General features: G+C 45.3%; 1 protein-coding gene and 2 long non-coding RNA genes across 8 annotated transcripts; 2 read left to right on the forward strand and 1 right to left on the reverse strand.

Annotated features, from left to right (window-relative positions):
* LOC116730838 (uncharacterized) lies at window positions 1-1,599 on the forward strand. The gene is made up of 2 exons (XR_004341423.1): window positions 1-1,378; window positions 1,421-1,599. It is a non-coding gene; the product is annotated as an uncharacterized LOC116730838 (long non-coding RNA).
* On the reverse strand, window positions 1,442-27,740 carry LOC116730835 (MAP7 domain-containing protein 1-like). Of its 6 annotated transcripts, XM_032580341.1 has the most exons (18): window positions 27,400-27,710; window positions 19,420-19,614; window positions 17,148-17,216; window positions 16,993-17,013; window positions 15,802-15,965; window positions 15,357-15,465; window positions 14,766-14,870; window positions 11,082-11,201; window positions 9,818-9,939; window positions 8,928-9,055; window positions 8,626-8,858; window positions 7,108-7,366; window positions 6,479-6,659; window positions 3,353-3,457; window positions 3,232-3,282; window positions 3,101-3,155; window positions 1,958-2,152; window positions 1,442-1,877 (listed from the first exon to the last, which is right to left on the reverse strand). In XM_032580341.1, the coding sequence occupies exons 1-18, from the start codon at window positions 27,503-27,505 to the stop codon at window positions 1,867-1,869; spliced, it is 2,229 nt and encodes a 742-aa protein (XP_032436232.1). In that variant the 5' UTR covers window positions 27,506-27,710; the 3' UTR covers window positions 1,442-1,866. The 6 variants fall into 6 exon arrangements, with proteins under 6 accessions (XP_032436232.1, XP_032436235.1, XP_032436231.1 ...); XM_032580344.1 differs by having other exon boundaries at window positions 8,626-9,055; window positions 27,400-27,740; XM_032580340.1 differs by lacking the exon at window positions 27,400-27,710 and adding an exon at window positions 25,277-25,421 and having other exon boundaries at window positions 8,626-9,055.
* On the forward strand, window positions 11,983-17,006 carry LOC116730837 (uncharacterized). Its single transcript, XR_004341422.1, has 4 exons — window positions 11,983-12,056; window positions 16,496-16,538; window positions 16,641-16,750; window positions 16,783-17,006. It is a non-coding gene; the product is annotated as an uncharacterized LOC116730837 (long non-coding RNA).
* Window positions 27,741-27,756: the final 16 nt, after the last annotated feature.

The raw sequence follows: 27,756 nt of genomic DNA on the forward strand, positions 1-27,756 counted from the left end.
ACGGACTCTGAGAATTTATTGACTCGTATTCCTGAAAATCATGCAAATATTTCCTGTCAGAGTGAAGATGAGATCAACGGATTTCCATGAACGATGCAAACACAGCTCAGTTTAAACAGGAAGCAGCGTCTCCGGTTCTGGTCGGATCCGTTCATTTTTATTTGTCAATTAAAAACACAAATTTCTTTGTCAATATTTCATTTTTGTAAATTAACGGTAGTAAAATAAGTAAACGTTGGTGCTGCAGAGTCTCGGTTCTTTGCTTCAATAAAGAATCGTTTTCAGGTTCTGGACTTTTCGGGTCGAATATTTTCGGTTCTATTGGTCTGCAAACAAAATTATAATTTCAGCAATAAAAACTAAACCCTTTACTGCATTTATGACTTAATAAATGCGTTATAAAACTTTAAAACTTAAACTTCCCCAAACTTTGCGTTTTGTGTCAAAGCACTGATGAACACTTATTACCCTGAAATACCCCACAGTGGGGCAATAAACACATTTCTATTCTATTTTTAAAAAATGTAACTGATCCCAAAGAGAGATTAACTGAAATATTGCTGTAATTCATTTTATTTTCTGTGAAGAGTTTTTGTTGCACAACGGAAGGATCTCTCCTGTAGCAGTCTGCATCACAGCAGTTCTGAAGAAGCTTCTGACTGAAGACAATCTGCGGTTCTAAAACAGTTCTGGAGGATTTCTCTGTAGAAAAAACTGTCAACACACAGGCTGGTGCTGCCACCTGCTGGAGGTTTCATCACACTGCAGCTAAGTAGCATGAATGTAAAACAATCTTAAATATTTAAATAGGGAAATGTTTTATGATCAGAGTGTGACGTCATCGTGGAGGAGCCAATCAGCTGATCTGCTGCTGCCTTCAGGTTCTCCCTGTGGTCCAGGATTCTGAAACTTCTCTGGTCCGGCTGAATAAAACCGACCAGAACCGCTGGATCTATTTCTATTTTCGGGTTTTAAAATAAAGAAAAGTTTGTTTTCAACCTGATAAAAATATCTGAAATTATAATTCTGATTCTTCCTGCTTCGCTCTGTTGTGGAAATTCAACTAATTTATTCCAGCAAAAACTGAAAACTGCTAAATTTGTTAGTAAGAACCATCATTGGCCAATTAACCAATTTATTATTATATCTATATTTAACACTTCAGTTGAAGAAGCTGCACCTGGTTCTGTGGTTCTGGTTCTGTCCGCTCTAAACTCTGATCCTGGTTCTGCTGGAGGTTTCTTCCTGTTTTCCTCTCCACTGTCGCCCTGTGCATGATCTGCAGCGCCTCGTCCAGCCGGGTTTCCTGCTGACCGTCAGAATAACGAGCGGCTCCGCTTCAGAACCACCTGGAACCTGATGACGTCATCATGATGACGTCATCATGATGACGTCATCATGATGACGTCATCATGATGAGAACAGAAGCAGGCAGCTTGGCTCCGTTTCCTCAAAGCTTTATTTGTCCCGAACAGGAAGCAGCCGCAGGTTTGACATTTACAGGGGCGGCTTAAATAACAACAGAAACACACACACACACATACGCACACACACACACACACACACACACACAGGCTCCCCCCACCCCCCCACACACGGTAGAACTGAAGAAGACATGAACAACAGCAGAATAATAACAGGAGCCACTGCCGCTGCTCCAGGGTCAGATCAGGAGGGGCAAGCCGGCCAATCAGCTGCAGCCGTTCAGTCTTGGCTGCAGCAGGAAGGAAAACCTTTCTGGGTTCAGCGCTGGAACAGGAAGTGACACAAAGTTTTAAAGTTTCAGTTCCTCCATGTTTGGCACTCTGCTGGTCTGAGGGGTGTGGCCTCAGAGGGGCGTGGCCTCCAGGCGGTCTCCATGGTGATTCACAGAACCTCTGCAGGTAGACAGCAGAGAGGATGATGAGTTTGTTCACTTTTTCTTTCACCAGGTGAAAGCTGCGCTCTGATTGGCTACCTGCCACATGCTGCGGCTTCATGGCGCCCGCCTTCCTCAGGTAAGGCTCTGCCCCCTCAAAGGCACGGCGCTCCAGCTCGCCGTTGGCCGAGACGCCGTTCTGATGCGAGGCGGGCTGGACGCCGTTAACGGTCACAGGGCCGGTCAGAGGGGGTCCAGGGGCCGGGGGCCCGGGGCCCAGCACGGGGGCAGCAGCTGTAGAGACATCATTTATTATTGTTACTATTAATTATTCATAATTATACTTTTATCATTACTAAAATAATTTCTTACTATTATTTATACATTATTTTTATGTTTTATCATTTATTATTATTAACTCTAATTTATATACTAAAATAAAAAAAATAATAGTAAAATCTCTTTAGTTCAAGAAAAACTTATAGAAAATATGCATTTTATGTATTTTTATCAACAACTAGGAGAAAAGCTTCAGTTTAAGTATTTTTAAGCCAGATGGCAGAAATAAATGCAGCTCTTTATTTTTACTGTTTTTTAAATAAATTTCCTGTTTGACCTGAAACACCTAAAATGACGTGTAACATTTAATAAAGTTGTTTTATGATGTCAGATTGAATATTTCACTGTTTTCTTGTTTAAAGTTTCAACTGTAAAATTATTCTAATGTTTTTGTGTTTTTGATTTTTGCTGTGATATAAAAATAAACTCGTCTTGCCAACATCACACTGATATATCTATTTTTTTCTTGCCATAAAATGACTGTTTGTTTCTTTATGTTAGTAATATCTTATTTTGCTCCCATTACTTTTACTAAATAAAGTATTTCTCTGTATTTACTGCAAGTTGTGTTTTTGGTTAATTTTAGTGAGTTTTTAAAAATCCAGGAAATCTAAGACTAAAGTTTAAGTTTTCAGTCAAACTATCACATATTGTGATTGATTGTGTTTCGTTTTTGGTCGTTTTAATAATTTTTACTGTTTTTATTGTGGATTTAATCGAATCCTGAGAAGTTGTTACCAGTTTTCGGAGGTAAGATACTGTTTGCTTTCAGCTCTGTTGCATCCAGCTGCTGATCTTTACCAGGTTAATTTGGATTTGCTTTGTTCAGTTTTGTTGTTTTTTGTTTCGGAAACCAAACGAGGAGGAATCTTCCTGCAACGCGGTGTCATGCGGTGACCTTACCGTGACCTTGGTTGGACTCGGAGCCGTTGACCTGCGGCGGCGCTCTGACGTCCTTCTGAGGACGGAACAGCAGCAGCGTTGTGTTTTTACGCCTCAACAACAAGCGGCGACTCGGGGCGGATCACACCAACCTTTTCTCCAGCGTCGCTCCTGCGGGTCCGCTTCATGATCTCCTCCAGGCGCTGCCAACACCAGATCACATCAGCTAACTGCTCACAACGCCTCGCCGTGACTACATGAACTTTCCCTCACCTTCTTCCTCTCCAGCCGCTCCTGCTCCTCCTTCAGGAAGTGCTTCTCCCTCTCCTCGCGCTGACGCTCCGCCTCCTCGCGGGCCTTGGCCTCCGCCTCGTCCCTCTGCAGGACAGAGACACAAACCAGAGGAGACGCTCTGACCAGCTCAACCTGCAGCCAGCAGGGGGCAGCAGACGCTGCAGCTCTGAGCTGAAGGTCAGCGTAGCGCAGTGGTTCTCAAATGGGGGTAAGCGTACCCCTGGGGGTACGTGGAGGTACTGCAGGGGGTACGAGAAGCTTTTCAAAATATCTTTAAAAAATCAGTAGGCTCTTCATAATAAGTCTTGGGAAAAATTATTTTGTAAAAAGTTTGATAAAATATAAATGTGTGTTCATGCACTGAATTTTATATTCAGTATTTAGTTTCAATATCCTTTAAAATAAAACGGACGCCCCCCCCACCAAGTTAGTTTGACCCACGGACCCAGGGCACTCGTCAACGACCTGTCGTTATCATGATTACACTGTAACTATGGAGACGTGGCTAAAGCGTAGCAGCAATGCTGCTGAAAGTACAGATAAACTGAAAAAGAAGGCAAAACCAGAGCCGACGAAGTAGAGAACGTACATGGAAAAGTATGTTTTAATGGGATTTACGTACACGACCTCTGACCCCCCCCCCCCCCCCCCCAGGCACTGTGTTTTTTTTGCGGGGAGAAATTAGCCAACGCTAGCATGAAGCCGGCACACCTCCAGCGGCATCTCACCACAAAACATGGATGTCACGTTGGTAAGCCACCGGAGTTCTTCAGGAGAAAACTTTCTGAGTTCAAGTCATCCCAAGCCACAATGCGAAAAGCCTCCACTACATCAGCCAAAGCCCTGGAGGCTTCTTACGCGGTGTCTTTGCTCGTTGCTAAAGCCAAAAAACCGTTCACCATAGCGGAAGACCTACTGCTCCCCGCTGCTGTTGTATTGGCCGAAACTATGCTGGACAAAAAATCAGCGGATACATTAAAAACTGTGCCTCTGTCTAATGACACCGTTTGCCGCAGAATAGATAACATGGGCACAGACATTGTCGAACAAGTTGTGGGGAAACTTGGCGACTCATTTTCACTGCAGCTGGATGAATCCACAGATGTGAGTGGAAATGCGCAACTTGTTGCATTTGTAAGATACATTGACACGGACGACATCTGTGAACACATCCTATTCTGCAAAGAAATGGAGGGGCGAACAACCGGAGAGGACATTTTTAATGTCGTTAACATGTTTTTCACTGAAAACGCTATCAGCTGGAAATCCTGCAGCAGCGTCTGCACAGATGCGGCTGCATCAATGACAGGCAGCGCGAAAGGGCTCACAGCGCGGACTAAAAAAGAAAATCCCGACATCAAGTGGACGCACTGTGTGATACACAGGGAAGCGCTAGCGTCCAAGAAAATGAGCCCTGTGTTTCACGATGTTTTGAACGACAGCATTAAAGTTATAAACTTCATCAAGTCAAGTTTTTTCTGTGAACACATTTTAGTTATTTATGTATATATTTAATTTTGTACCATTACAGAGACCAACATAAATTAGCAGCGTTTTGCATATTTCAGTTTTGACTGGTTTTATACCTTCCTGGTGGTCACCGTCTTCTGCTTTTCTTTTTTGTTTAACCATGCAATGTTTGCAATATGGATGTATTTGTCAGGTTCACTGATATAAGTTGTTTGGCTTTAATAAATCAGACAGTGATTTTACAGCACTGTACCTCTTTTTTATTCCAAAAATGTTTTGCCCGTGTCAGGGGGTACTTGACTAAAAATATATTTTTAAGGGGGTACATCACTGAAAAAAGTTTGAGAACCACTGGCGTAGCGCCTTGTTCCAAAAACAAAGCTGTGGGTGGTAACAGGTGGTTTGATTTGCACGCACCTCTGACTTGATTGTTTTGTAAAAATGTATATATATATGATTTATTTCTTGCAAAAGTAGAGACAAAATAATTACTAAAAATGTCTTGCAACTTAGTTGAAAACGAAAATTAATCTCAATTCGATGTTTGAAGCTCTAAAAAGTGGTCAAAAAATCATTTACAAAACCTCCCGTCAACACAACAGACATTTACCCAACAACAAACCTCCACCAAGCACCGGAGTTCTTAATTACTCTAATCAATGGAGGGTCTAACAATTAACAACGTAATCTGAATAATTCCAAATATAAAAATTAATTACACATTTTGGTTCTAAATTAACTCAGATGTATTCTAACTACCCAAAGAAGAAAACTAAATTGGTAGAAAATACAATCCACAAAAATTTAGCATAAATGGCCACAAGAGTCAGAAACACAAACTCTAAAAAGTTCCCAAAAAAAACCTGCTGAGATTAAATCCTCAGTCAACGCCTGATGATTTTAGTGTTGGAGGATTTCTCTTTAGTCTTTGGCTAAAGTCTAGCGCTAGGCTAGCACGTTAGCTTTGGCTGTATTTACCCAGAATGCCCTGCTGCTTTTGGAGCGGTCTCCGGTCCTCTTGGCGTTCACATTCAAACCAAACCAGAGTTCACTTCAACTGAACCCAGACCGAGGTTTGGAGGACCAGAGGTCAGAGGTCAGCTAGCGTTCACACCTCACCAACCGAACTGAACTTTCTGGGCAAACGGACTGGAGTCGGGTTAAAATGGAGAAATCAAACTCTGGTCCTCCGAACCTCGGCATTCTGGGTAAATACAACTAAACCAACATGCTAGCCTAGTGCTTGCTCAGGGGTGAGCAACTCCAGGTCTCGAGTCCTGCAACCTTTAGATGTGACCCATTAGCATGACCTGGAGAACCTGACTGCTCTCAGGAGGTGATCCAGCTGCTTGACTGAAGTGGGTTCAACCTGGGAGAATGCCCATCCAAGAGTTGCAGGACTTGAGGACCTGGATTGCCCACATCCTGCGCTAGCAGGAGAAATGTCTCCTGGTCTTCAGCCAAAGACTAAAGAGAAATCCTCCAACCACTGAAATCTGACGCCTCCATTTAGTTTCCATCTGGTGAAGATGGAAGTTGCTCTCAGTGTCCTCAGACGTTCTTGGTGGAAAACATCCTGAAAGTCTCCATTAGCTTCCACAGCCAGCAGGGGGCAGCACCTCGGCAGTGACCCACCTGCCTCTGCAGCTTCTCGTTCTCCTCCTGCTCGGCCTTGGCCTTCCTCTGCACCTCCTCCTCTTCCTCGGCGCGCTGAGCTTCGTCCTGGAGGCGCTGCTGCTCCTCCATGAAGCGCGCCTCCTCTTCGCGCCGCCTCCACTCCTCGGCATCGCGGGCCGCCGCTTCCTCCCGCAGGAGCCTGAGGAGCAGAGAGCGGCTTCAGGCTAAAGCTGGGATAAAACCTGATCTCCGGTCTGACAGGGCTGGCCCAAACCGCTCTGGGGCCCTGGGCAGATTTTCATCTGGGCCCCATCACAGCAAGTCAACAGCAGATGCTTCATCATTACTGAGCTACTGCATGTGTAGCATAGCTGCTAGCATTATCAGCATTTGGAATTAGCTTACATCATATCAGCTGTTATGATTTTAACCTTACAGGAACAGCAAACTTTAAAAACTATTTGGATTTGAAATGCAGAGTGTTATTGAAGTGTGTCATATTATCTTAACTATTTGAAAGTAGCATGAGCTAATAAACAGTAAATTTAACATTAACATGGTTTTCCTTTCCTGTCCTAGTCAAAGTTTTCTGAAGCCAGACATGAACGTCACCCTGGTCAGTCCAGACCTGCTGATGTCATCCTCACCTGTTGCGGCGCTCCTGCTCCAGCTGTTCCCGCTCCTCCCGCTCCCGCTGCTCCCGCGCCTGACGCCGTTTCTCTGCCAGAGCGCGCGCCGCCTCCTCCGGGTCGTTGGTGCCGGCCGACGGCTTGCTGGGCGGCGTCGCTGCCGGGGCGGACGCGGCGCCGACGGCAGGGGCGGGCTGCGGCGCTACGACGGGTGGGCCGAGGGACGGAGGCGTGAGCGTGGCAGAGGAAACCACGATGGCGGGAACGACGCTGCAGCCTGAGGAGAAACACAGGAAATGATGTCAGAGGAAAACTGCTCCTCTCTGTGAGCCTTTGATCGGGTCTGTCTGAAGCTCCCTGATTGGCTTCTCAGTCTTTATAATCATCATTTTTACTTTATGTTACGTTTTCCGCTTTGATTAAAGTCAGAATATTTTACTTAAAACAATAACAATAGAAACATTTTATCATTATTTTTTGAGTTCTGTTGAAAAAAACTGAAGTCTTGAAAGATGAAAATGTTTGAGTTTATATAGCTAAAAACTTTAAATCAGGGGTCTCAAACTCGCAGCCTGCGGGCCAACTGCGGCCCTCGGGACGATAGTTTGTGGCCCCCGCCTTAATATGAAAGTTTAATGTTAGTGCGGCCCGCGAGTTTGATATAATTGGCACTTTTCAGTGTTGTGTGCGGAGCTGAACGAACTTACCAATCACGGTGGAGTATATTGCTCTCGGGGGCGGGACATCGGCCGGGCCTCTTTGCATTTTCTATTTGTCATTATTTGCATGCGGTACATGCGCAATTTCCGCGGCCGCTCCCGCTTCACGTGCTTCAGCATCCAGTCTAGACCCGGAAGTTGCTGATCAGTGTAACGTAATTAAGGTTAGGCGCTGTAACGCTTGGGTTGTGTTTAAGGGAGGAGAGGAGGCGGCAGATTCGTCAGGACGGTCAAAAACTCCCAACCACACTGGTACTGGGAATTCCCCAGTGTTGTCCTTTAATAAATACGCTCTTCACCAACCTTACAAAGCCGGTTGAACGGCTGCTATATTATCAGACATGAAAATTGAGCAGCGTCCAAACAACCCGGAACATTACTAAAAAGTTAGGGAGCTAACATGTCCGGCTAGCACGTTTCTCCCACACTCTCTACAGAGAAGCCGTGGCGCATACTTCTGACATCATTAGCAATACTAGAGTATCTTAAAGAGACACTACACAATTACGGCTGTTACAGCGCCTGACTACGGCCAAATATGGTAATAGGCAATCAGAAAGGTTCTGCTGAGGAGGCCGTGTGTGTGAATGCGGCCCAGCCTCACCCAGACTCTACCTCCAGCGGCCCCCGGGTACATTGAGTTTGAGACCCCTGGTTTAAATGGTTGTAATTGAAATATGTTTAAAATGGAATAAAAATGTTAATGTTTAATAAAATATTTAATTTAAACAAACTTATGATTTTAAGTTTAGAAACTCTGAGATTGAGTTCTGGTAACTTATCTGTGTTTACAGTGTATATCGCCGTGGGAACCTACTGTTTTTCTCCGCCAAGTCATCGGTGCGCTGCGTCTCCTCCCTGGTTTCCACGGTAACAGTGGCCACGGCCCGCGGCTGCACTCTGGCGGGCGTCTGGGCCCGTTTGGGGCGGGGCTTGGTGGCGGCCGAGGGCGTCTTCTTGCCCGGGGGCGGCTTGGAGGCCGGCACCAGAGGGGACAACGGGCGGCTCCTGGGGGCTGGAGACGGGGGCCGGTTCCTGGCCCGGGGGGCGCTACGGAGCAGAGAGGAGGATGAAGGAAGACGTTCTGGATCCGGTCGGTACCTGGCCTCCGGTCTGGACCTGGAGACGCTGGCGCTCGCTGATGATGTCATCTGTCTCTTCTTCTGCACTCTCTCCTTGACGAGCGCGTTCTTCTCCTTCTCGTTCTCTCTCTCCTTGTCCTTCTTCTCTTTCTTCTTCTTGTCCACCTGCAGGGGGCAGCAGCGCGCACAGAGAGGACGGATAAACTGACCCAGTAATTATTGTGATTAACAATAATTTTGATTTTTTTTTTTACCCCTCCAGGGGGTCTTTTGTGGGCTCTAGTGTCCCTTATACGACAGTAGACTGACAGGAAACAGGGAAGGAGAGGGGGGAAGACATGCGGCAAATGTCGTCGGGTCCGGGAGTCGAACCCGCGACGGCCGCGTCGAGGACTCAAGGCCTCCAAATACGGGTCGCGCTAACCACTACGCCACCACGGCACGCCCCATAATTTTGATTTTTGAGATCATTTTTGATTCATATATTGATAATGATATAATAATGCAGGTTCAACCTTTCTAGTAAAATATGACTAATAAACTTTAACTTTGAAATAAACTTTTAATACTGAAAGAATTTGAAATATATCCAAAATAAAACAAGAAAAAACTAATAAATTAAACTGAAATAAAAATCAAACTGAAATAAAATAGATTATTAAATCTCTGTTAGCAAAAATGTCCTTCAAAAACTATTAAATAGAAATGATTGATCTCAAACTATCATGCGTTAATTGATTAATATCTTATTGGGACAAGTCAGATGTAAATGTGCGGCGGTTTAATGGCGATTTGTGTGTGGCCATAGCAACAGCTGACTCAACATGTTCTGAGTTAATCGCTCAGAAAGTTGCAGCTACTAATTATTCAAGCAGCAGCGACAGACACTTTCAACATTTCAGAAATGACCTCTGACCCCCGGCTCACCGGCGTGGAGTTGCGTCGCCGCTGCCTCTGTGTGATGTCCGGCGTGCTGGCGGACGAAACTCTCCAACGCTCAGCGGAGCTCTGGTGCTGATGGGAGCAACTGGTGAACGGGCTGAGAGAGGCTGGAGGAGGAAACGGGACGGTCAGACACAGAAACACACACACTGAAACACACTGAAAAACACACACTGAAACACACTGAAAAACACACACTGAAACATACTGAAACACACTGAAAAACACACACTGAAACACACTGAAACACACTGAAAAACACACACTGAAACACACTGAAAAACACACACTGAAACATACTGAAACACACTGAAAAACACACACTGAAACATACTGAAACACACTGAAAAACACACACTGAAACATACTGAAACACACTGAAAAACACACACTGAAACATACTGAAACACACTGAAACACACACACTGAAACACACTGAAAAACACACACTGAAACATACTGAAACACACTGAAAAACACACACTGAAACATACTGAAACACACTGAAACACACACACTGAAACACACTGAAAAACACACTGAAACACACACTGAAACACACACACTGAAACACACTGAAAAACACACACTGAAACATACTGAAACACACTGAAAAACACACACTGAAACATACTGAAACACACTGAAACACACACACTGAAACACACACACTGAAACACACTGAAAAACACACTGAAACACACACACTGAAACACACTGAAAAACACACACTGAAACATACTGAAACACACTGAAAAACACACACTGAAACATACTGAAACACACTGAAACACACACACTGAAACATACTGAAACACACTGAAACACACACACTGAAACACACAGAAAAACACACACACTGAAACACACAGACTGAAACACACCGAAAAACACACACTGAAACACACACACTGAAACACACACACACACACCAACACACACACACCAACACACACACTGAAACATACACACTGAAACAAACACACTGAAACACACACACTGAAACCCACAGAGAAACACACACACTGAAACATACACACGCCAACATACACACCGAAACATACACACACACCCAAACACACACACCAACACACGCAAACACACACACTCCCAGCTCTTCCTCTGACTAAAATGAGTCCAAACTGTGAAATATTTCTAGTTTAATATCTACTTTTCTGATGTCAATGGGAAAAATCGGCAGGTCTTACAACCAGAACCAGAACCAGAACCCTGTCGTCTCACCACTCACCAGAGTCGCTGCTGTTCAGCAGCGTGGCGGCGCTGCGGCTGCGGGCCAGGAAGGAGAGCGTCGGCGTCATGAGCCGCTCCACGATGCGGCTCTCCCACGGGCTGAGGCGCAGGCTGCGGGCTGACACAAGAGGGCGCCGTCACTGACTGCTCAGCGCCACACACACACACAATGACAGACACACAGACAGAAAAACACACACACACCCCTACACACACACACACTGATGTGCTTCTGCTTCCTTCGTGTGTTATAAGTCCATGAACACATGAACCTCTGAGCAGGATGATGAGGTTGGTGATGAATCTCTGATGTGAGTCTGCAGCTTCCAAACATTCATCCTTTCACAAACATTCATCCTTTCACAAACATCCCAAAAATCAAATCTGCTTTCTTAATGTCAGACGAGACCAGAACCAGAATCCAGAACCAAGCCGGGTTCTGAGTCTGGCTCCTTTAGTTTTCCTGTAAGCCTGTTTGCTGCTATTGTTTCCTTTCAGGTTGAAAAAAATCTCCTGGGATTTAATTAGTATTTAGAACATAGAATAAAATCTTGTTAGTTTTCAAACTTGAGCAGCTGAGGCAGATTAATGATCAGACCCCCGTTGAATATATCAGCTGTTCTAATCTTGACTCAAAGTTTTTCTGACTCCAGAGCAGCAACAGGAAACAGAACGGCGCTGATGGACGGCTGCTTCCTGTCTGAGGATCAGAAACAAGTCAGAGATTTTTACAGTCAGATTATTTTCTTCTCTGCAGCTCCAGGATCTGGAAACGCCTTTAAACCGGAGACACAGAACGAGCTGGCAAGCCGCCTCAGCAGGATGACAGTCGGCTCTTCATCGGGTTTTATAACCGATGACCTCACTACCTCCTGTTGCTAGGATACAGACATTTCCCTCTTCCTCCTCCTCTTCCTCTAACGATGCAGCAGGACGAGGAAGAGCTGCTGACCGACTGTTTACCTTTCTGCAGGTACATCCATCCATCATCCATCCATCATTCATCCTCCCATCCATCATTCATCCATAGCAGGAAGTGTCTGATGATCTCCAGAACCAACGGTTCTGTGTTTCATGTGATTAGTTCTGCTGCAGCTGTACTGAGATGAAGTTTATCTGCAGACTCCAGGTGGGCGATTCTGCAGCAAACACTGATTGACTAGTTGCAGCAGCAGAAATCTGACAGAATCGCTCATCTGCAGGCAAGCTTTAAAACGTTCAACCACAAAATTAGAATGAAGAGTACAGTGTTTTGTCGCAAGGCCAGGTTAAGTAACATTATTTTTAAAATAATTATTTGTTTTTTACTACTAATGTCAGTTTCACATTATTTCAGTAACCAAAACGGATTTTATTTTTTAACATACGGTATAAGCATTTAGCCCTCCCTACTTACAAACGTCTGAAAATCGCTACTGGTAAAACTAAAGGTGATTTATGTTGATATTATTGATTATTATTAACTAGGGATAATTAAGCGATAATGTGTGGCCTTGAGAAACGCCTTCCTTTTCGTCTGATGATCCAACTATGCTAGCTATGAACTGAGCGTTAACCTGCTGGTCAGGACCAAACAGACTGAAATAAAAAAAACGATGCTGCTAATTTATGTAGCAACTCAGGTGCTGAATTAATGAGCCTAATTGACAGTTTAACAGCTTTTAGACTGAAGTTCAGAAGAAGTAGCTGGACCTATGTGCTGTTCAAACGGTTCCATAAACTCAGCAATGATTTCAGGCCAAATGAGACTAAATGAGACAAATCTGAGTGTAAAAACTGGTAACAATGCAGCCAGTGCTGAACTGAAGCAGCCTAATCAAAAGCAGCTAATGGTTGATGGTTAATGATCACCTGAGCCAGGTGTGGTTCAGGTGATACTGTACATGGGATTTTAGCAGTAATTATTCCCGTTTTAACTATAATTAAATGAGTTTATTCCAATCATTTTTACATTGTAGAGTAAATGTTTTAGATCATTCTCATAAAGTTGCCATGAGTTGGATTAAAACACAGATCACAAACAAACCCTTTGGCCCAAATTGAAGAAGCTTTAATGGTAAATTTGCAGCTTTTTATAATATGATTGCAGAATAAAAATATGTTTTTTTTCCAATTCAGTTTTTAATCTGATTACTTTTCCAAAATTGTTAAAGTTGAACTACAGGTCTGGTTTAGCATCTTGGCCCTTCAGAGTTTATGAAGTTTAAAGTATCCTCGATTAGCTTCAAAACTATTAAAAATAAAATAGACAGTAGTAAGATGTTAGTTTAGGTCAGTGGAGCTGCAGTGGGTCCTGCATGTTCTAGTTCCTCCCTGCTGGTGGTAACTTCCTCCTCAGCAGGTCAAAGTTCCTCCAATGAGCCGTCATTGGATCCAGGTGAGTTAAATCAGGACAGAACTGGAGCGTGCAGGATGCCGGGCCTCCACTGGGTCAGGAGTACCAGGTCGGTTTGCTGGAGCTGCACTGCAACCAACCATCTATTAATTATTACGAGATAAGAATTGATCCTTACATTCAGCTCATAGCTTTCAGAGCTAGCCTGTTAGCATGCTGCAGTAGCTCAAAGCTTGTTGTTTCTACCAGCTGACTTACAACAGGCAGCTCTCGTTTTGACCCTAAATCACACCATGTCCCATATAAAATATGTTTAACTTTGTTACAACAGTGGTTTGAAATAAACATGTTGCCATGTAAAAGATAGCATGCTTTCATTTACTCCAGTGTGTAGCAGAGCCTCTTGTTTTTAAAGTGATTTGGTTAAACTGTTAACTCTAAAACACTTTAAAGCTCAAAACATTTCTTTGAGCCTAAGGTTGAACTGTATATACATACTTAGCATGCTACTACTTTAGCATGCTAGAAAGGCCTTTGGCTCAAAATGTTTTTCCTAGTCGGAGCCAGAAGGAACCTCCAAAAGCCACGTTTCTTGGTTTAATTCCAAGTTATATTGCATTTCATATGAAGTGTGTAACTGAATGAGAAACATGGCCAATATAAGATATTTTGAAGTTTGTTGTGGTTAAAAATACCACAACAATTAACATTTACTTTAAAGTACTCCAGAGCCATAAAACCTCAGAAAAAAACCGGCTTGTTGTTTTCAAAGTGATTCAGTTAAAAAGTTCACAGCTGTTTAAATGGTAAAACTTTGCTTTGAGCAAATGATCCATCGCTCAGAGAACAGTGGAGCCTATACCAGCTATTAACATTAATATAATGGAAGGGTTTCATAAAACAACAAAATCTTTATTAGATTTTGTTTTGAAACATGATGCTCTGTTAGTTGAACTCATGAAGTAACTAACAGGAACATATTATGATATCTACCATCTTAAACAGTGTGCTGTATGAACACTGAACACCACCATCAGCACAGAGCGCAGCAGGATGTGAGCTCATAAACCCATGAGACAGACGCACCAGTAAAGATGTAGAGGTGATCAAAAATGCAAAGGACTCAAATCAAGACAAATCACCAACTCAAAGTAAAACCCACGATGCACACGAGACCGAGAGCGTGACAGCAAGAGGGAGCAGGTGGTAAATGACCAGTCACCAAGCACAGGCAGGCAGGCAGGCCACCACAGACGACAGCGAGCACTGAGACCGGGTCAGGGTGGGGATGAGGAGGAGGAGGAGAGGAGGAAGGCCTGGTGGATGCTGACGTCGGCTCGTCCTTACTTCTGTTGGGGGAGTTCCACAGGGTGGCAGAGGACTTGGACAGCCTGTTGTTAATGACAGGCTCCACCTGTCGGGGCAGGTTGACCGTGGAGGCCGAGCATCTGCCTGCAGATAACGCAACACAGACAGCTGTTCACATGGGGCGGGGCCAGAACACCCGGCCCACCTCCAGCCAGGGTCCGGATACCCCAGCCGTGTTTCAGCCACTCTGGACTCTGCTGTGAAAGCTGGGATGGAAGTTAGAGGAAAGTTTGGGAAAGTTTGGGGTTGTTGGGTATAAAACCCTGATTTCACCAAATTCAGAATCTGAATTCGTCTCTGACAGACAGCAGCTGGTGAAGGTCGGCTTCTCTGCTCTCTACTGACCTCAGACTCAACCAGCTGATGCCCAAAAGCATTCTGGGATTCTGAGAGTTAGCAGGAGAAACAACTCTGGCACACCACCCTCATGATGCGCTGTTTCCTGGCGTAGCATCAGCTGCAGCATCAGCATCTGCATCAGCATCAGCTGCAGCATCAGCATCGGCTGCAGCATCGGCCGCAGCGCCAGGCGTCAGGTTACTGGCAGGATGTCGGGTTTCTGAGACTCACTCTCTCTGCGGGACGTCTGGTTGAGGCCGCCGGCCCAGGACCAACGCTGCTGCCGGATCTCCGCCCACGTTTTCTTCGTCGACCTCTTGATGGCCGCCTCGTATCGTTCCTATGGAAACCAGCAGCCCAGTTTAACGTGCCAGACAGTTTAAACCTTTTTTAGTTTTTGTTGTGTTTAAGTTGTGCTAAAAGGAGTTAGCCTATGAGCAAAGCTATGCTAGCCTAAAATAGCATCTGAATGCTAAACATGTAGCAGCTAATGCTAATGTGACTGTCTAAAGAAGCTCCATGAATGATCAGAGAAACTCTGGATAGAACAGATGACATGTCTAAATATGCTATTGGGTTTTGATTCAATCATTTATCAGTTAAAAGGTTCTGAATTGAGAGTGTTGCTGCTTTGTTGAAATGGTTAAGTGGTTATTGGAGAGTCGTTAGCTTCCACCTTGTTCTTCTCCAGTTTCTGCCGCTGCTTCTCCTCCAGCAGCGCGCGGCGTTTCTCCGCCTTCAGCCGCTGCTCCTCCAGCTTCCTGCGCCGCTCCTCCAGCTGGCTCTCCCTCAGCCGCCGCGCCTTCTCCTCCTTCTCCAGCCACTGGGCCTTCTTGGCGGCTGCAGCGTCGGCACACACACACACACACAGCCGATGACAAACAGGAAGTCACCTGAGGGTTAGATCCGAGCCAATCGCCTGTCGTCCTCCACATTAAAATAATCTGGTTTGGTTTCTACATTCTTAGGGAATTTTTGCAGGATTTTTCAGACTCAGCAGAACCAGAACCAGAACCATGATTCACAGACATAAATCCATCCAGGAAGTGGCTTCTAAATGTGGACCTTTCAGAATAAAACATGTTGTAACTGACTGGAAACATTAACGCTGCAGCCTGTTGCTGTTTCTGCTCTAAAACAATCTGCCTTCTTTACTTCATTTTATTTAAAAAAGTCATTCTAACGTCAATACAGGGAACGGCTGATCTGCTGATTGATTATTGGTCAACTGATTGATAAATGGATAGAAAAAGGTGATTAATAGATTCAGGTGAAGATAAAACTGCCACTAGAGGAATTCTGGGTAAAACAGATTTTCAGATAAAAATGTTTGTTTTCATCTTAATTTAAATGTTTATGTTTTTGTTCAGTTTTGGCTTCATTGCTTACCTGAATATGACCTTTCACTAAAAAGTAAGTACTGTTTACTCCTGTTAGCGGTTAATTTATTACTAAATTAGTTGATGATTATTTCAATAATTGACTAATTATGATTAATTGATTACTAATCTGCAGTTCCAGTGATGTCAGGCCTTCACTGCCTCATTATGAAATATTCAACATGAAACCGTCACAGAGCGCCAGGTGAGACGATTCCACATGCAGGCTGAACGAAAGCCAATCAGGTCAGGGGACGGATCCCAGAGCAGCCAATCAGGTCAGGGGGCGGATCCCAGAGCACCTGCTAACCAATCAATAATCAATCTGGTCTGGCTAAAGACCTCAGTTTACCGTGATCTGATTGGCTGCAGCTGGAGTCAGCCTTGGTGAACTTTAAACAGAAACAAGACGGAAGCAGAGGGGGAAAAGGAGTGGATGGTTGGATGGACGGTTGGATGGACGGTTGGATGCTAGCGTAGCAGCTTACCTTGCAGTTGGGTCTGTTGCTCTGACAGCAGGAAAACAACGACAAACATTAGAAACTGAGGTAAGTTCCAGACTGAACCCGGCTTCATGCATCAGAGAGTCGGAGGTTACCGTGGTTACTGTGGTTACCATGGTTACCGCCATGGCGGTTCTTACCGATGTAGCGAGCGCGCTCCTCTCTGCGCTCCTTGGCCAGTTTCTGCCGCTGCTCTGAGTTCATGGAGTCTGAAAGGAAAACAATGAAAAGACGAATTAAAACTCTGAGAACTGAGCAGGTGACGGAAATCAGCCTCCATCTGGAGCTGAAATGATCCAGAACAGCGCCGCCTGGTGGCAGCAGGCTGGAGCTGAAATGATCCAGAACAGCGCCGCCTGGTGGCAGCAGGCTGGAGCTGAAATGATCCAGAACAGCGCCGCCTGGTGGCAGCAGGCTGGAGCTGAAATGATCCAGAACAGCGCCGCCTGGTGGCAGCAGGCTGGAGCTGAAATGATCCAGAACAGCGCCGCCTGGTGGCAGCAGGCTGGTTCTGTTTCCAGACGTTTAGTTCATCATTTTCTGGTTGAATGATTTAGATAATTATTCCCTCTAGGTCTGGAAGACCTTTTTCACTTTCCAACAGCCCTGATACGTAGCCATGGCAACAAGGTGTTTTCAGCTGATTACCATCTCAAAAGCTCCAATAATACCTGACCTATGACCCCAAATCCCAGAGATGACCAGGAGGATTCTCATCCATCCATCATGATGAGCAGCAGATCTTTGGTAAACAAACTGGATGAGCTTCCAGTCCAAACAAACACCCTGCTGGAGTATTACATCGTTCTAAGGAACGCTTGGTCCCCTACTCCAACATCCTTCTAACCAGACAGACAGATTTAAACAGCAACAGCAAAAGCAAATGAGGTGGATCAGCAGATCCACTAATCCAGGAAGTTACTGTGGAATATCGTCTCTGCTGCCTGGATGCTAAGCTGCTAGCATGTGAGGCAGCAACAGTCCTCAGCCAGAGGCCTCTTCAGATACACTGCAACACTGACTGCTAGTGGAGAGCCAGAACCAGAACCCGCTCAGCAGATCTATGGAGGTAGAGAGCTTGGCCTCTCGTCCTGTACATGTGTGTTAACATTATTGACCAATCAGAGCTCCATGCAGCACTTCTCTGCTCTGTCTCCATAGCAACCTGCATCCCTCCCTCCCTCCGCCTTGCAAGAGCGTCCCACACAGATTGCCTCCTCGTCTCCACATCCGAGTCGCTCAGGAACCAGGAGAACGACCTGGTTCCAGTAGCAGCAGGTACTGGGAGGGACAGACTGGTCCCGGTCCGTCTGCAGCAGGAAACCCAGCTGAGAGCGGATAAGACAGTCCTGGTTCTGCTCATTAAAGTGGCTTAACCTTCTTCTGACACGCCACTGCTATCTGCAGCTAAACGCCCCGAAAACATCATGAAACGTCAGAAACCATCAAAAACTTTAAAAAAATTCAAACTAATATTTAGTGGACCAGTAGCTCATTAAGAACCCTGGTTCTGGCTGAGCGACCCAGTTTGACCCGGTAGCCATTGTGTGAAGCAGGACTCATCTCCTAACTCCATCAGCAGATAGAATAGAATAGAATAGAATTCAACTTTATTGTCATTGCACTGTCACAAGTACAAGCAACGAGATGTAGTTTGCATCTATCCAGAAGTGCTCTACGAGATATAAATATTTATTTACAGATGTACAAGACTATGTATGTATGGACTGTAAGGGGTTATAGCAAGAGATATAGATATTGTGTATAAATATAAATATGGGAGCTATATGCACAGATTATACAGATTATACAAGAATAGATAACAGATAAAGATGTTGTTTCCATGGTTACACACCCGCGGCGTGTTACCATGGCGTCGCCTAAAAGAGTTTGATCATCACTGTTATTGTTTTGATAAGAAATAAAAACAATAACAGTGATGATGGAAGAAAGTCGTCAATTAATGACTTAAATAACTAGAACGAATTTTTGTATTTCAATTCATGGCGTAAAATTATGGAACAAGTTAAATGAGGAGATAAAGTCAAAATTTAATACAATTTAAAAGGAAACAAAAGGTCATTTTTACAATACATAGAAATATGGAGGAGAGTAGCACTAATGTGTTTATGTAAACTGAGGCTAATGCATGTGTGTGTCTGTCTGTGGGTGTGTGGGCGTGTGTATGTGTGTGTGTTTCAGTGTGTGTGTGTGTGTGTGTGTGTGTGTGTGTTTGTGTGTGGGCGAGTGTCTGTGTGTGTCTCTGTGTGTGTGTGTTAAGCACACTGAAACACATTTCAGATGTTTTTCTGTCTAGTTTTACTTTATTTTGCTTTATAAACTAAGTTCATCTTTATTTAAGCTGACCCACCATCAGGACGGTTTCCCAGGAGCATGCAGCGCTCGCCGTACCTTTCTTGGGCTGCGGGCTGCAGCTGCTGGAGGCCGGGGTCAGAGGTCTGCCGTCCGTCTTCAGGGAGGCCTCCGTCCTGGAGTCTGTTTTAGGGGACAGATCTGACACGGCCGAGTCATCCGGGCTCAGCAGGTCTTTCTCTGGGTTCTGGTCTCGGTTCTGGAGGGACGGAGAGTCTGACGGCAGAGACAGGGCTGCAGGACAGAAGACAGGTCGGAGGTCAAACTTGACAAGCACTGAAAGCAGAGGAGACCAGACTGCAGGGTTGGTGCCTTTAAATTTGAACTAGCTGCAGCTGAAGAACCTGCAGAGGAACGAAAACACTCTGCTGGTTTCTGGAACACCGTTCATCATTTCATTTAACTCTGAGGTCCGATGGGGTCTGTGGTTCTGATGTGGTTCTGATGGAGTCTGTGGTTCTGATGGTCATTTGTGGTTAGCTTCCATCAGCCTGACATTATGGTTGTTGATTTTAATCTTACAGGAATAGCAAACAAACAAAATGCTTTAATTTACATTTGTGGCATATTTTAACTGCTGAAGTTACAATAAACAAATTAACAAGTTTAATGTCTTGTATTTGAAACTTGGTACAAAATGTAAATTATTACACTAAAATAAAACCTAATAACTTGGCAGCCTGCTGAATCTTTCCTGCAGATTCAGTTTCAATTTGGAAAAGCTGCTGCAGGGAGCTGCAGGCTAGCCTCAGAGTTAGCCGCGGAGCTAGCCGCAGAGTTAGCCGCAGAGCTAGCCGCGGAGTTAGCCACGGAGTTAGCTGCGGAGCTAGTCGCAGAGCTAGCCGCAGAGCTAGCCACAGAGCTAGCCGCGGAGCTAGCCTCGGAGCTAGCCACGGAGCTAGCCGCAGAGCTACCCACAGAGCTAGCCACAGAGCTAGCCACGGAGCTACCCACGGAGTTAGCCGCGGAGCTAGCCGCAGAGCTAGCCGCAGCACTAGCCGCAGAGTTAGCCGCAGAGCTAGCCGCGGAGTTAGCCACGGAGTTAGCCGCGGAGCTAGTCGCAGAGCTAGCCGCAGAGCTAGCCACAGAGCTAGCCACAGAGCTAGCCGCGGAGCTAGCCACGGAGCTAGCCGCGGAGCTACCCACAGAGCTAGCCGCGGAGCTAGCCACGGAGCTACCCACAGAGCTAGCCGCGGAGCTAGCCGCGGAGCTAGCCACGGAGCTAGCCGCGGAGCTACCCACAGAGCTAGCCACAGAGCTAGCCACGGAGCTACCCACAGAGCTAGCCGCGGAGCTAGCCACAGAGCTAGCCACAGAGCTAGCCGCGGAGCTACCCACAGAGCTAGCCGCGGAGCTAGCCACAGAGCTAGCCACAGAGCTAGCCGCGGAGCTAGCTGAAGACTCCAAATTTCTCTCAAGAAAGGCTTTCGTGGTTAAATAAAAAACTGCAGAATGTATTTTACAACTGATTAATCCTCAGATTAATGTTTCAGTAAATGAACGTCGGGCTGCGGTTCTGGTTTGCAGCAGGAGGAATCTGAAGATCCTCTGGCCTTTCTGTGTTTCAGTTTAGAGACATTCTGGATCCGGTCCGGTTCATGAATCTCCTGCTGCTGGACCCTCTGCAGAGTCCAGTGTTAATAAATGAATGAGGATGGAAAATATTCCAGATGCCTGATGCTAACGGCCTCCAGGCTGCAGCATCACACGATGCTGCCATTAATGACGCCTCCATTTCCCAGAAAGCTCCTCCGCCTGCGGCAGGATATTATTAGCTGGAGAGAATGTGGCCCATAAAAGGTTCTGGCTGCTGTCGGGGCTCCTCAGGGAGGCGACCCGACCGCAGAGCGTCTGCAGCAGGAAGTCTGTTTACAGAGCGAATCAGCTCAGACTTCACTTTCTGTCCCACTGAAGATTTATTATGATCTAACTGGGATCAGATTATATTCAGGTCAGTAAAAGCAGAAAGGGTTCTGAGTTTCAGTGAAGCGGGCCGACCCGTTTTCAGGGTTCTGAGAGGAAAACATTCCGGCTGCTGCGCGGACATGTTGGATCTGGGTCAGGCCGAACGCAGGAATCTGTGGCATGTTTCTGAGCAGCCGACGCCTCACACACACCACAGACCAGCTGCTGCTGCAGGATGACAACACAGGAAGACCTGGAGAAACCTGGATTTCTCCTGAAATCCCAGGATTTGTCCTGGAAAAGCCCCTGGAACCCGGCGGACCCCCGCTCCTCCTCCGCCTCCTTCAGGGCCGGAAGCACAGCGGGACGGCGGGGCGCCCGGCAGAGGAAACACATTCCAGGAACAAAGCGCTGCAGTCTGTGTCGCAGCATGGCTCACATGCTCCTCCTCACAGCCAGCAGAACCGAGGAGGAGCAGACGGCACGCATCCTGACAGAACCCGACCAGAACCTTTCCTGATCTCAGGGAGGAAAACAAAGTCCAGACTCTGGTTCTGACTGAAGTTTGATCCAAAACAAAAATCTGCTTCTGAACTGAAACTAATTAGTTAGTTAGAGATTAGGTCCAGTCTAAACTGAGCCAGAACCAAACCAGGACCGGGCCAGAACTGATTCCTTTACAGTCGACTTCCTGCTTCCCTGGTCGCCATGGCAACCAGCAGCCCAAGGAGGCCAAAGGGAAAAAGGAGGAAATCAAGACGTCCATCTTGAGTTTCACTTCCTGTTTTCCATGATCTCATCGTGACATCACTTCCTGAACTCTTCAGATTCTAAACCCATTCAAACACAAACCTGTTCCAGCTGAGCCCAATTGGACCGGGTTCAGAAACACACAGGTTCTTCTGACGGAACCGGCTGTCCGCCCACAGCAGTACCAGTCTGGTTCTGGTCTGGTTCTTGTTCTGGTTCTGTTCTTTTACTTGTTCTGGTTCCGGTTCTGTTCTGGTTCTGGTCTGGTACTTGTTCTGGTTCCAGTTCTGTTCCAGTTCTGGTCTGTTCTGGTTCTGGTCCAGATGTTTAGGACAGAGGAGCTGAAAGGTGCTCTGGGTCTGGACCAGAACCAGAAGAACTGTTTGATTCTGTTGCATTCGTCAGAACTGAGGGGGAACCAGTCGGATCAGAACCAGTGGAATTTGGACCAGAGACCCGGTAGAACCCAGAGAGCCGAGAATCGGATCAGAAACCCAGAACTGATCCAAACCAAAGCGAACAGAACCGGACTCTCAGCAGCTGTGGATTCTGGCTGTCTTCACTCTTCACCGATTTTCTTCCTTCCACTCAACTTTCCATTCATATGCTTGGATGCAGCAGGTTTCCTCTGACTTGGCGGATCATTTTCTGTTACGTCCTGAACGTTGGGCTTTCTTTAAGTGACTGCATGAGTTTCACTTCTGAACAGAGAAAAGTTGCAGGTTCCGGTTTGTGTTGGTCAGCTGCTGGTCAGACCAGCAGCTGACCAACAACGTCAGCTGCTGGTCTGGTCAGAGGAGGGAGTCAGCAGTGAACCGGGTCAGATGACGCCGCGGAGCCTCTGCTGGTAAACATCAGCTGCTCCGTGAATCACAGACAGACGATGAAGAGTCGCTGGGCTCAGACGTCTTCCTCCGAGTCCGGCAGCTTTCAGCCTCACCCGGACCCAAGATGGCCGCCGCTGCAGGTGAAGCTAACGCTCCAGCGCCGGTTGGAAAGGAAACGTCGCCACGGTTCTAGAAATACTGCATGTGGCCCAGATGTGGCACAAATACAGAATTCTTATTTCATTTTTGGGCAAAACTGGTCCAGACATTACCCAGCGGTTCATGATCCCGACCCGGCCCGGAGCGGCGCCGGTCCGTAAACCGTTATGATCTGGAGCCTTTTGGTCCAGAGCTCAGTGCTGCAGGTTTTCTCTGTCTGTATATAAACACAGAGACGTGTGCAGTCTGTGTGAATGTCTGGGACCAGCTGGGGCAGGGCCGTAAAGTGGGGGGCCCATGGCCCCCCGGACCCCCTGTTACGGCCCGTTCTCCTCCGGGACCATCCGGCCGTTCGGGAATCTGCCTTGATTCCAGCTGATCGCGGACGATTCCTGAACGATTCCTGGACGATTTCTGAACGATTCCTGAACGATTCCTGGACGATTTCTGAACGATTCCTGAACGATTCCTGAACGATTCCTGAACGATTTCTGAACGATTCCTGAACGATTCCTGAATGATTTCTGAACGATTCCTGAACGATTCCTGAACGATTCTTGAACGATTTCTGAACGATTCCTGAACGATTTCTGAACGATTCCTGAACGATTTCTGAACGATTCCTGAACGATTTCTGAACGATTCCTGAACGATTCCTGAACGATTTCTGAACGATTCCTGAACGATTCCTGAACCGGCTGCAGCTCCAGAACACCAAAAACCTTCCAGAGGCTCCGGAAAACTCTCAACGACCGGAGCTACAGAGGCCAGGAAGAAAAAACTTTTCCTGTAATCCCACTTTCACCTCACAGGTCCGGTTCTGGTTCTGGTTCTGGTTCTGGTTGCACAGCATCTCACACAGCTTCAGGTTAACCAGCAAACTTCAGACCTCAGCTGAGCAGAACCAAACAAACTGCAGCTGGAAACCATTTAGTAATCAATTATTCTGATGATTAATCGATTAATCAGTTTGTTTTTAAGTTCTGCAGATTTTTCTTAAATGTATTTTATACTATGTTAAAAATATATATACATGCAAATAAATAAATTATTTTTAAATATAAAAATAAAAGTCAATAACAGCTTTGATTTGTTTGTTTCATTTGTGGCAAATAATTAATCTGCAGACTGAGCCACTCTATTGATTATTGATTAATAACGGGACATAAAGGTGATTAATAGGATATTTTTATAGAAACCAGGTGAACCAGGTGAAGGTAAACCTGCCGCTAGAGCAGCTCTGGCTGAACAGGACGAGCAACGAACAAAGTTTCTTCATCTCAGATGCAAAATGTTCATATTTACTTATTTTTCTGTTCTCTCTTTTAGAGTCTGTTAGCGATTAATCGATAACATTAGTTGACAATGATAATCAATTAATCACAATTAATCAATTCAGCTCTAGAATAAACCTGTCACAGAACCAGAATGAGGTTTCTGGACCCAGTTTAAACCGACCAGCAGAACCAGAGAATGTCCTAGTCAAAGTGCTAATCCCAGTGAACTGCTGGCTCCACTGGTCGTCAACTGGACCAACAGAACCAGAACCGGAGTCAGGTCCAGAGTTTCATAGATCGGTGATGGAAACATTTTCTTCTCCAATGTTTTATTGTTTATTTCATTATTTTAGAAATAAAACAGAAAATAACTTTATTATTATAAATTATTAAAATCACTTTTAGCCAAAGTTACTAAGAACCAAAGAGCCGCAGGTTGAAGACCGCTGGACCAGAACCAGAACCCAACAGATCTCAGAACCAACCCGATCCAGAAGATGAACTTTGGACCACCTCTGCAGCAGAAGCACTCAGACAGGGCTTCTGACCCAGATCATGGCGGTACCGTCGGTACCAACCTCTGATGCAGCGAACAGAACCTTCCCCTGCAGCTGGTCCAGTCCTCTGCCTCCATCACACATCCAGAAGAACCAGCAGGAGGTTCTGGAGAACCAGCAGGAGTTTCTGACCCGCACAGAGACGGTTCCACCTCAGAACCCAGCAGAAACATCTGGAGATTCTCCACAACATCAGAACCAAACTTGCAACCACCATCTACCTCAATTGGACCACCAGAACCAGAACTTTCCTTCTGGACCAGCCGAACCGCCCTGGGCAGAACCAGCAGAGCTGCAGGAGTGCCTCTGAGCAGCTTCCAACCGGGCTGATCTGATTGGCTGACTCTCTGCAGGTGATGGACGTGATAACCGGACCGGTGCCGCGGACCGGACCGGGTCAGGACGGGTTCTGGTTACTCACTCTTCTCTGTCAGGGTCAGCTTCTCCTCCAGACGAACCCCCAGCTCTTTAAAATCCATGGTGTCGGTCCAGACCTGGTCCAGACGGGTTCATTCCTCAGAACCAGCGCGGTACACGAGCCGAACTCCGGTCCAGTTCTACCTAACACACCCAGCTACAGAGGAAGGAACGGAACCACGGACGGCGCGGGGGAAAGAACCGGTTCCGAATAGAACCAACGCCGAGAATCTAAAAAGTGTTCAAATCTCGTCTCCGAACCGGAACCGCGAGGTAAGTTCTGAAACACAGAGGTTCGGTTCGGTTCGGTTCTGCGGTGTGAGGGTCTACACTGAGGAATCTACACGGAGAGACTGAAAACCGAGGAGGTCAAGTTCCCATGAGGAAGGTCACACTTCCGGTCACAGACTTCAAAAATAAAACAAATGCAACTATTATTATTATTATTACTAATAATAATAATTAAATTAAGCAAATCAAAGTAAAATAAACGAAACAAAATTAAATTAAATAGAATAAAAATAAAATAGTAAAACAAAGTAAAGTAGATAATAAAGTAGACAAAATAAAAAAGCATGAAATTAAATTAAATCTATATCAATAAATGACCTACAATGTAATTTTGTGAGTTTAATTACCACTGAAAAATTATTTAATGTATAAATTTAAAAAATATGATCAAATTAAAAAAGAAAAATTGAATTAATGATTAAGTAAAATTGAAAACACAAACTAAATAAAAGTTAAACAGTCAATAACTTTAATAATCATGAAACATTTGACATAATGTTTTAAAATGATGTGAAACAGAATGGCTCTTTGAATTAATGTAATAAATCTCTCCTGTTAATGCTGAGGAATTTTCTCCAGACCTCCACAGTTTACTTTCCAAAGTAAATTAAATTTTCATTCTGTTTTTAAGTTTAGACAAAACTACGGATTATTCTTATGATTGACTTTCATCTTTGCTTGTTCAATTTATTTTATTTTGAAGGCTTAAGAATCTAATTTCCGCTCGCTGTCACTCTTCCGCTGCCTTGACTTTTTTCTTATCACAGCCAAAACCTTCATGCCGGACAAATGGACGGAACCAACTGGAACAAGAGCAGAACCGGGTTTTCTGGCCGAAGCGGATCTCAGGTCATTTCTGGGGAACTCTGACGAACCGAACCGGTTCTCCTCACGGCGGCTCTCCTCAAAGCGAACCCCAGAGCCGGGAGGTTCTGCTGCGGTTCGGACCCTGGATGGTTCGGTCCGCCAGATGATTCAGAGCAGCTGAAAGCGGCGAGCGGAGCCGCGCAGGCCGGCCGGACCTCAGGCCGAAATCAACACAAAACCGAAGAAATAATCAGCAGAATTTTCCCAAAAGTAGAGATAATAATTATAACATTCACAAAAAGTGTATAAAATTAAACAACATATTAAAAATAACATATAATAATTTACTATTAAGAACATTGCGCACATATTTGATGTGTATTTGCTTGATTCCGGTGACAAAATGTTTCATATTTGATGACGTTTATGACGTAAAGCACTTTGAACTGAAGTTGAACTGAGTTGCTGAAATGTTCTATTAAAATAAACTTAACTTGACTTTTGCATCCAGTTATTAATCAGTTAATCTATAAATAATCACCAGATCATTTCTACTCTCAAAGGATTTTTTAGCTGCAGATCAAATATTCAAACTTTCTCTAAAGGAATGAAGTTACTGGCTTTTAGCCAATAAAACTTTTGTTTTCTTACTTAAAATTAATTGAACTATTTATTTGTGTGTTTGATGCATTTTTAATATGAATATTGTCAAATGTACATGAATCAATGTTGATCCCTTAATTCTGACTCAATATAAAATCATGGAGACCCAAATGTAGGAATCAGCATTGATTCCAGTCATGGCTGAAAATCTAACGTTGATGCATTAAGTCGCTTTGCATAATTTTAATATTAGCTTTCATCATCGATTCAATATTTCTGCCTAACCAGATTTCAGTGCTGGTTTCATCATCTGACCTCAAACCGCTGCAGCTTTTCCAACAAGATTTCAGTTTCATTTTTCATATTTATTTGTTTTCATCAAAATGAACTAACTCTGAGCTGCTGGCCTTGTTGATGCAGACAGACCTGGTTCTGTTTCTGATGCTGCTGGTTTCAGTGAGTGATGCAGATTGCTGGTTGAGCTGCTGCAGCAGTGATGCATATCCAGACTCGCCCCTCCAGCAGGAAGCATCTCTTCTCCTGCCTGGGAGCGGCTCTGTCTCTGCGGTGAGCTGTTCTCCCAGCTGCCAGACAAAGAAGCAGGAAAACTCCCACAGCCTGCGAGCTGCTGGGGAGGAAATGCTGCTGCTGCTGCTTTCTGAGGAATGTTTTCTGTCCCTGCGTCTATTTTGTGCTTCAGCAGCTGCTGGAGGGAAAGCGCCACGTCACTGAGGAGGAAAGACTGGAAAATATGTGGGTGAGATGAATCATATCAGGCACCAT

Source organism: Xiphophorus hellerii, chromosome 13 (genome assembly GCF_003331165.1).
Source record: "Xiphophorus hellerii strain 12219 chromosome 13, Xiphophorus_hellerii-4.1, whole genome shotgun sequence".
NCBI lineage: Eukaryota > Metazoa > Chordata > Actinopteri > Cyprinodontiformes > Poeciliidae > Xiphophorus > Xiphophorus hellerii.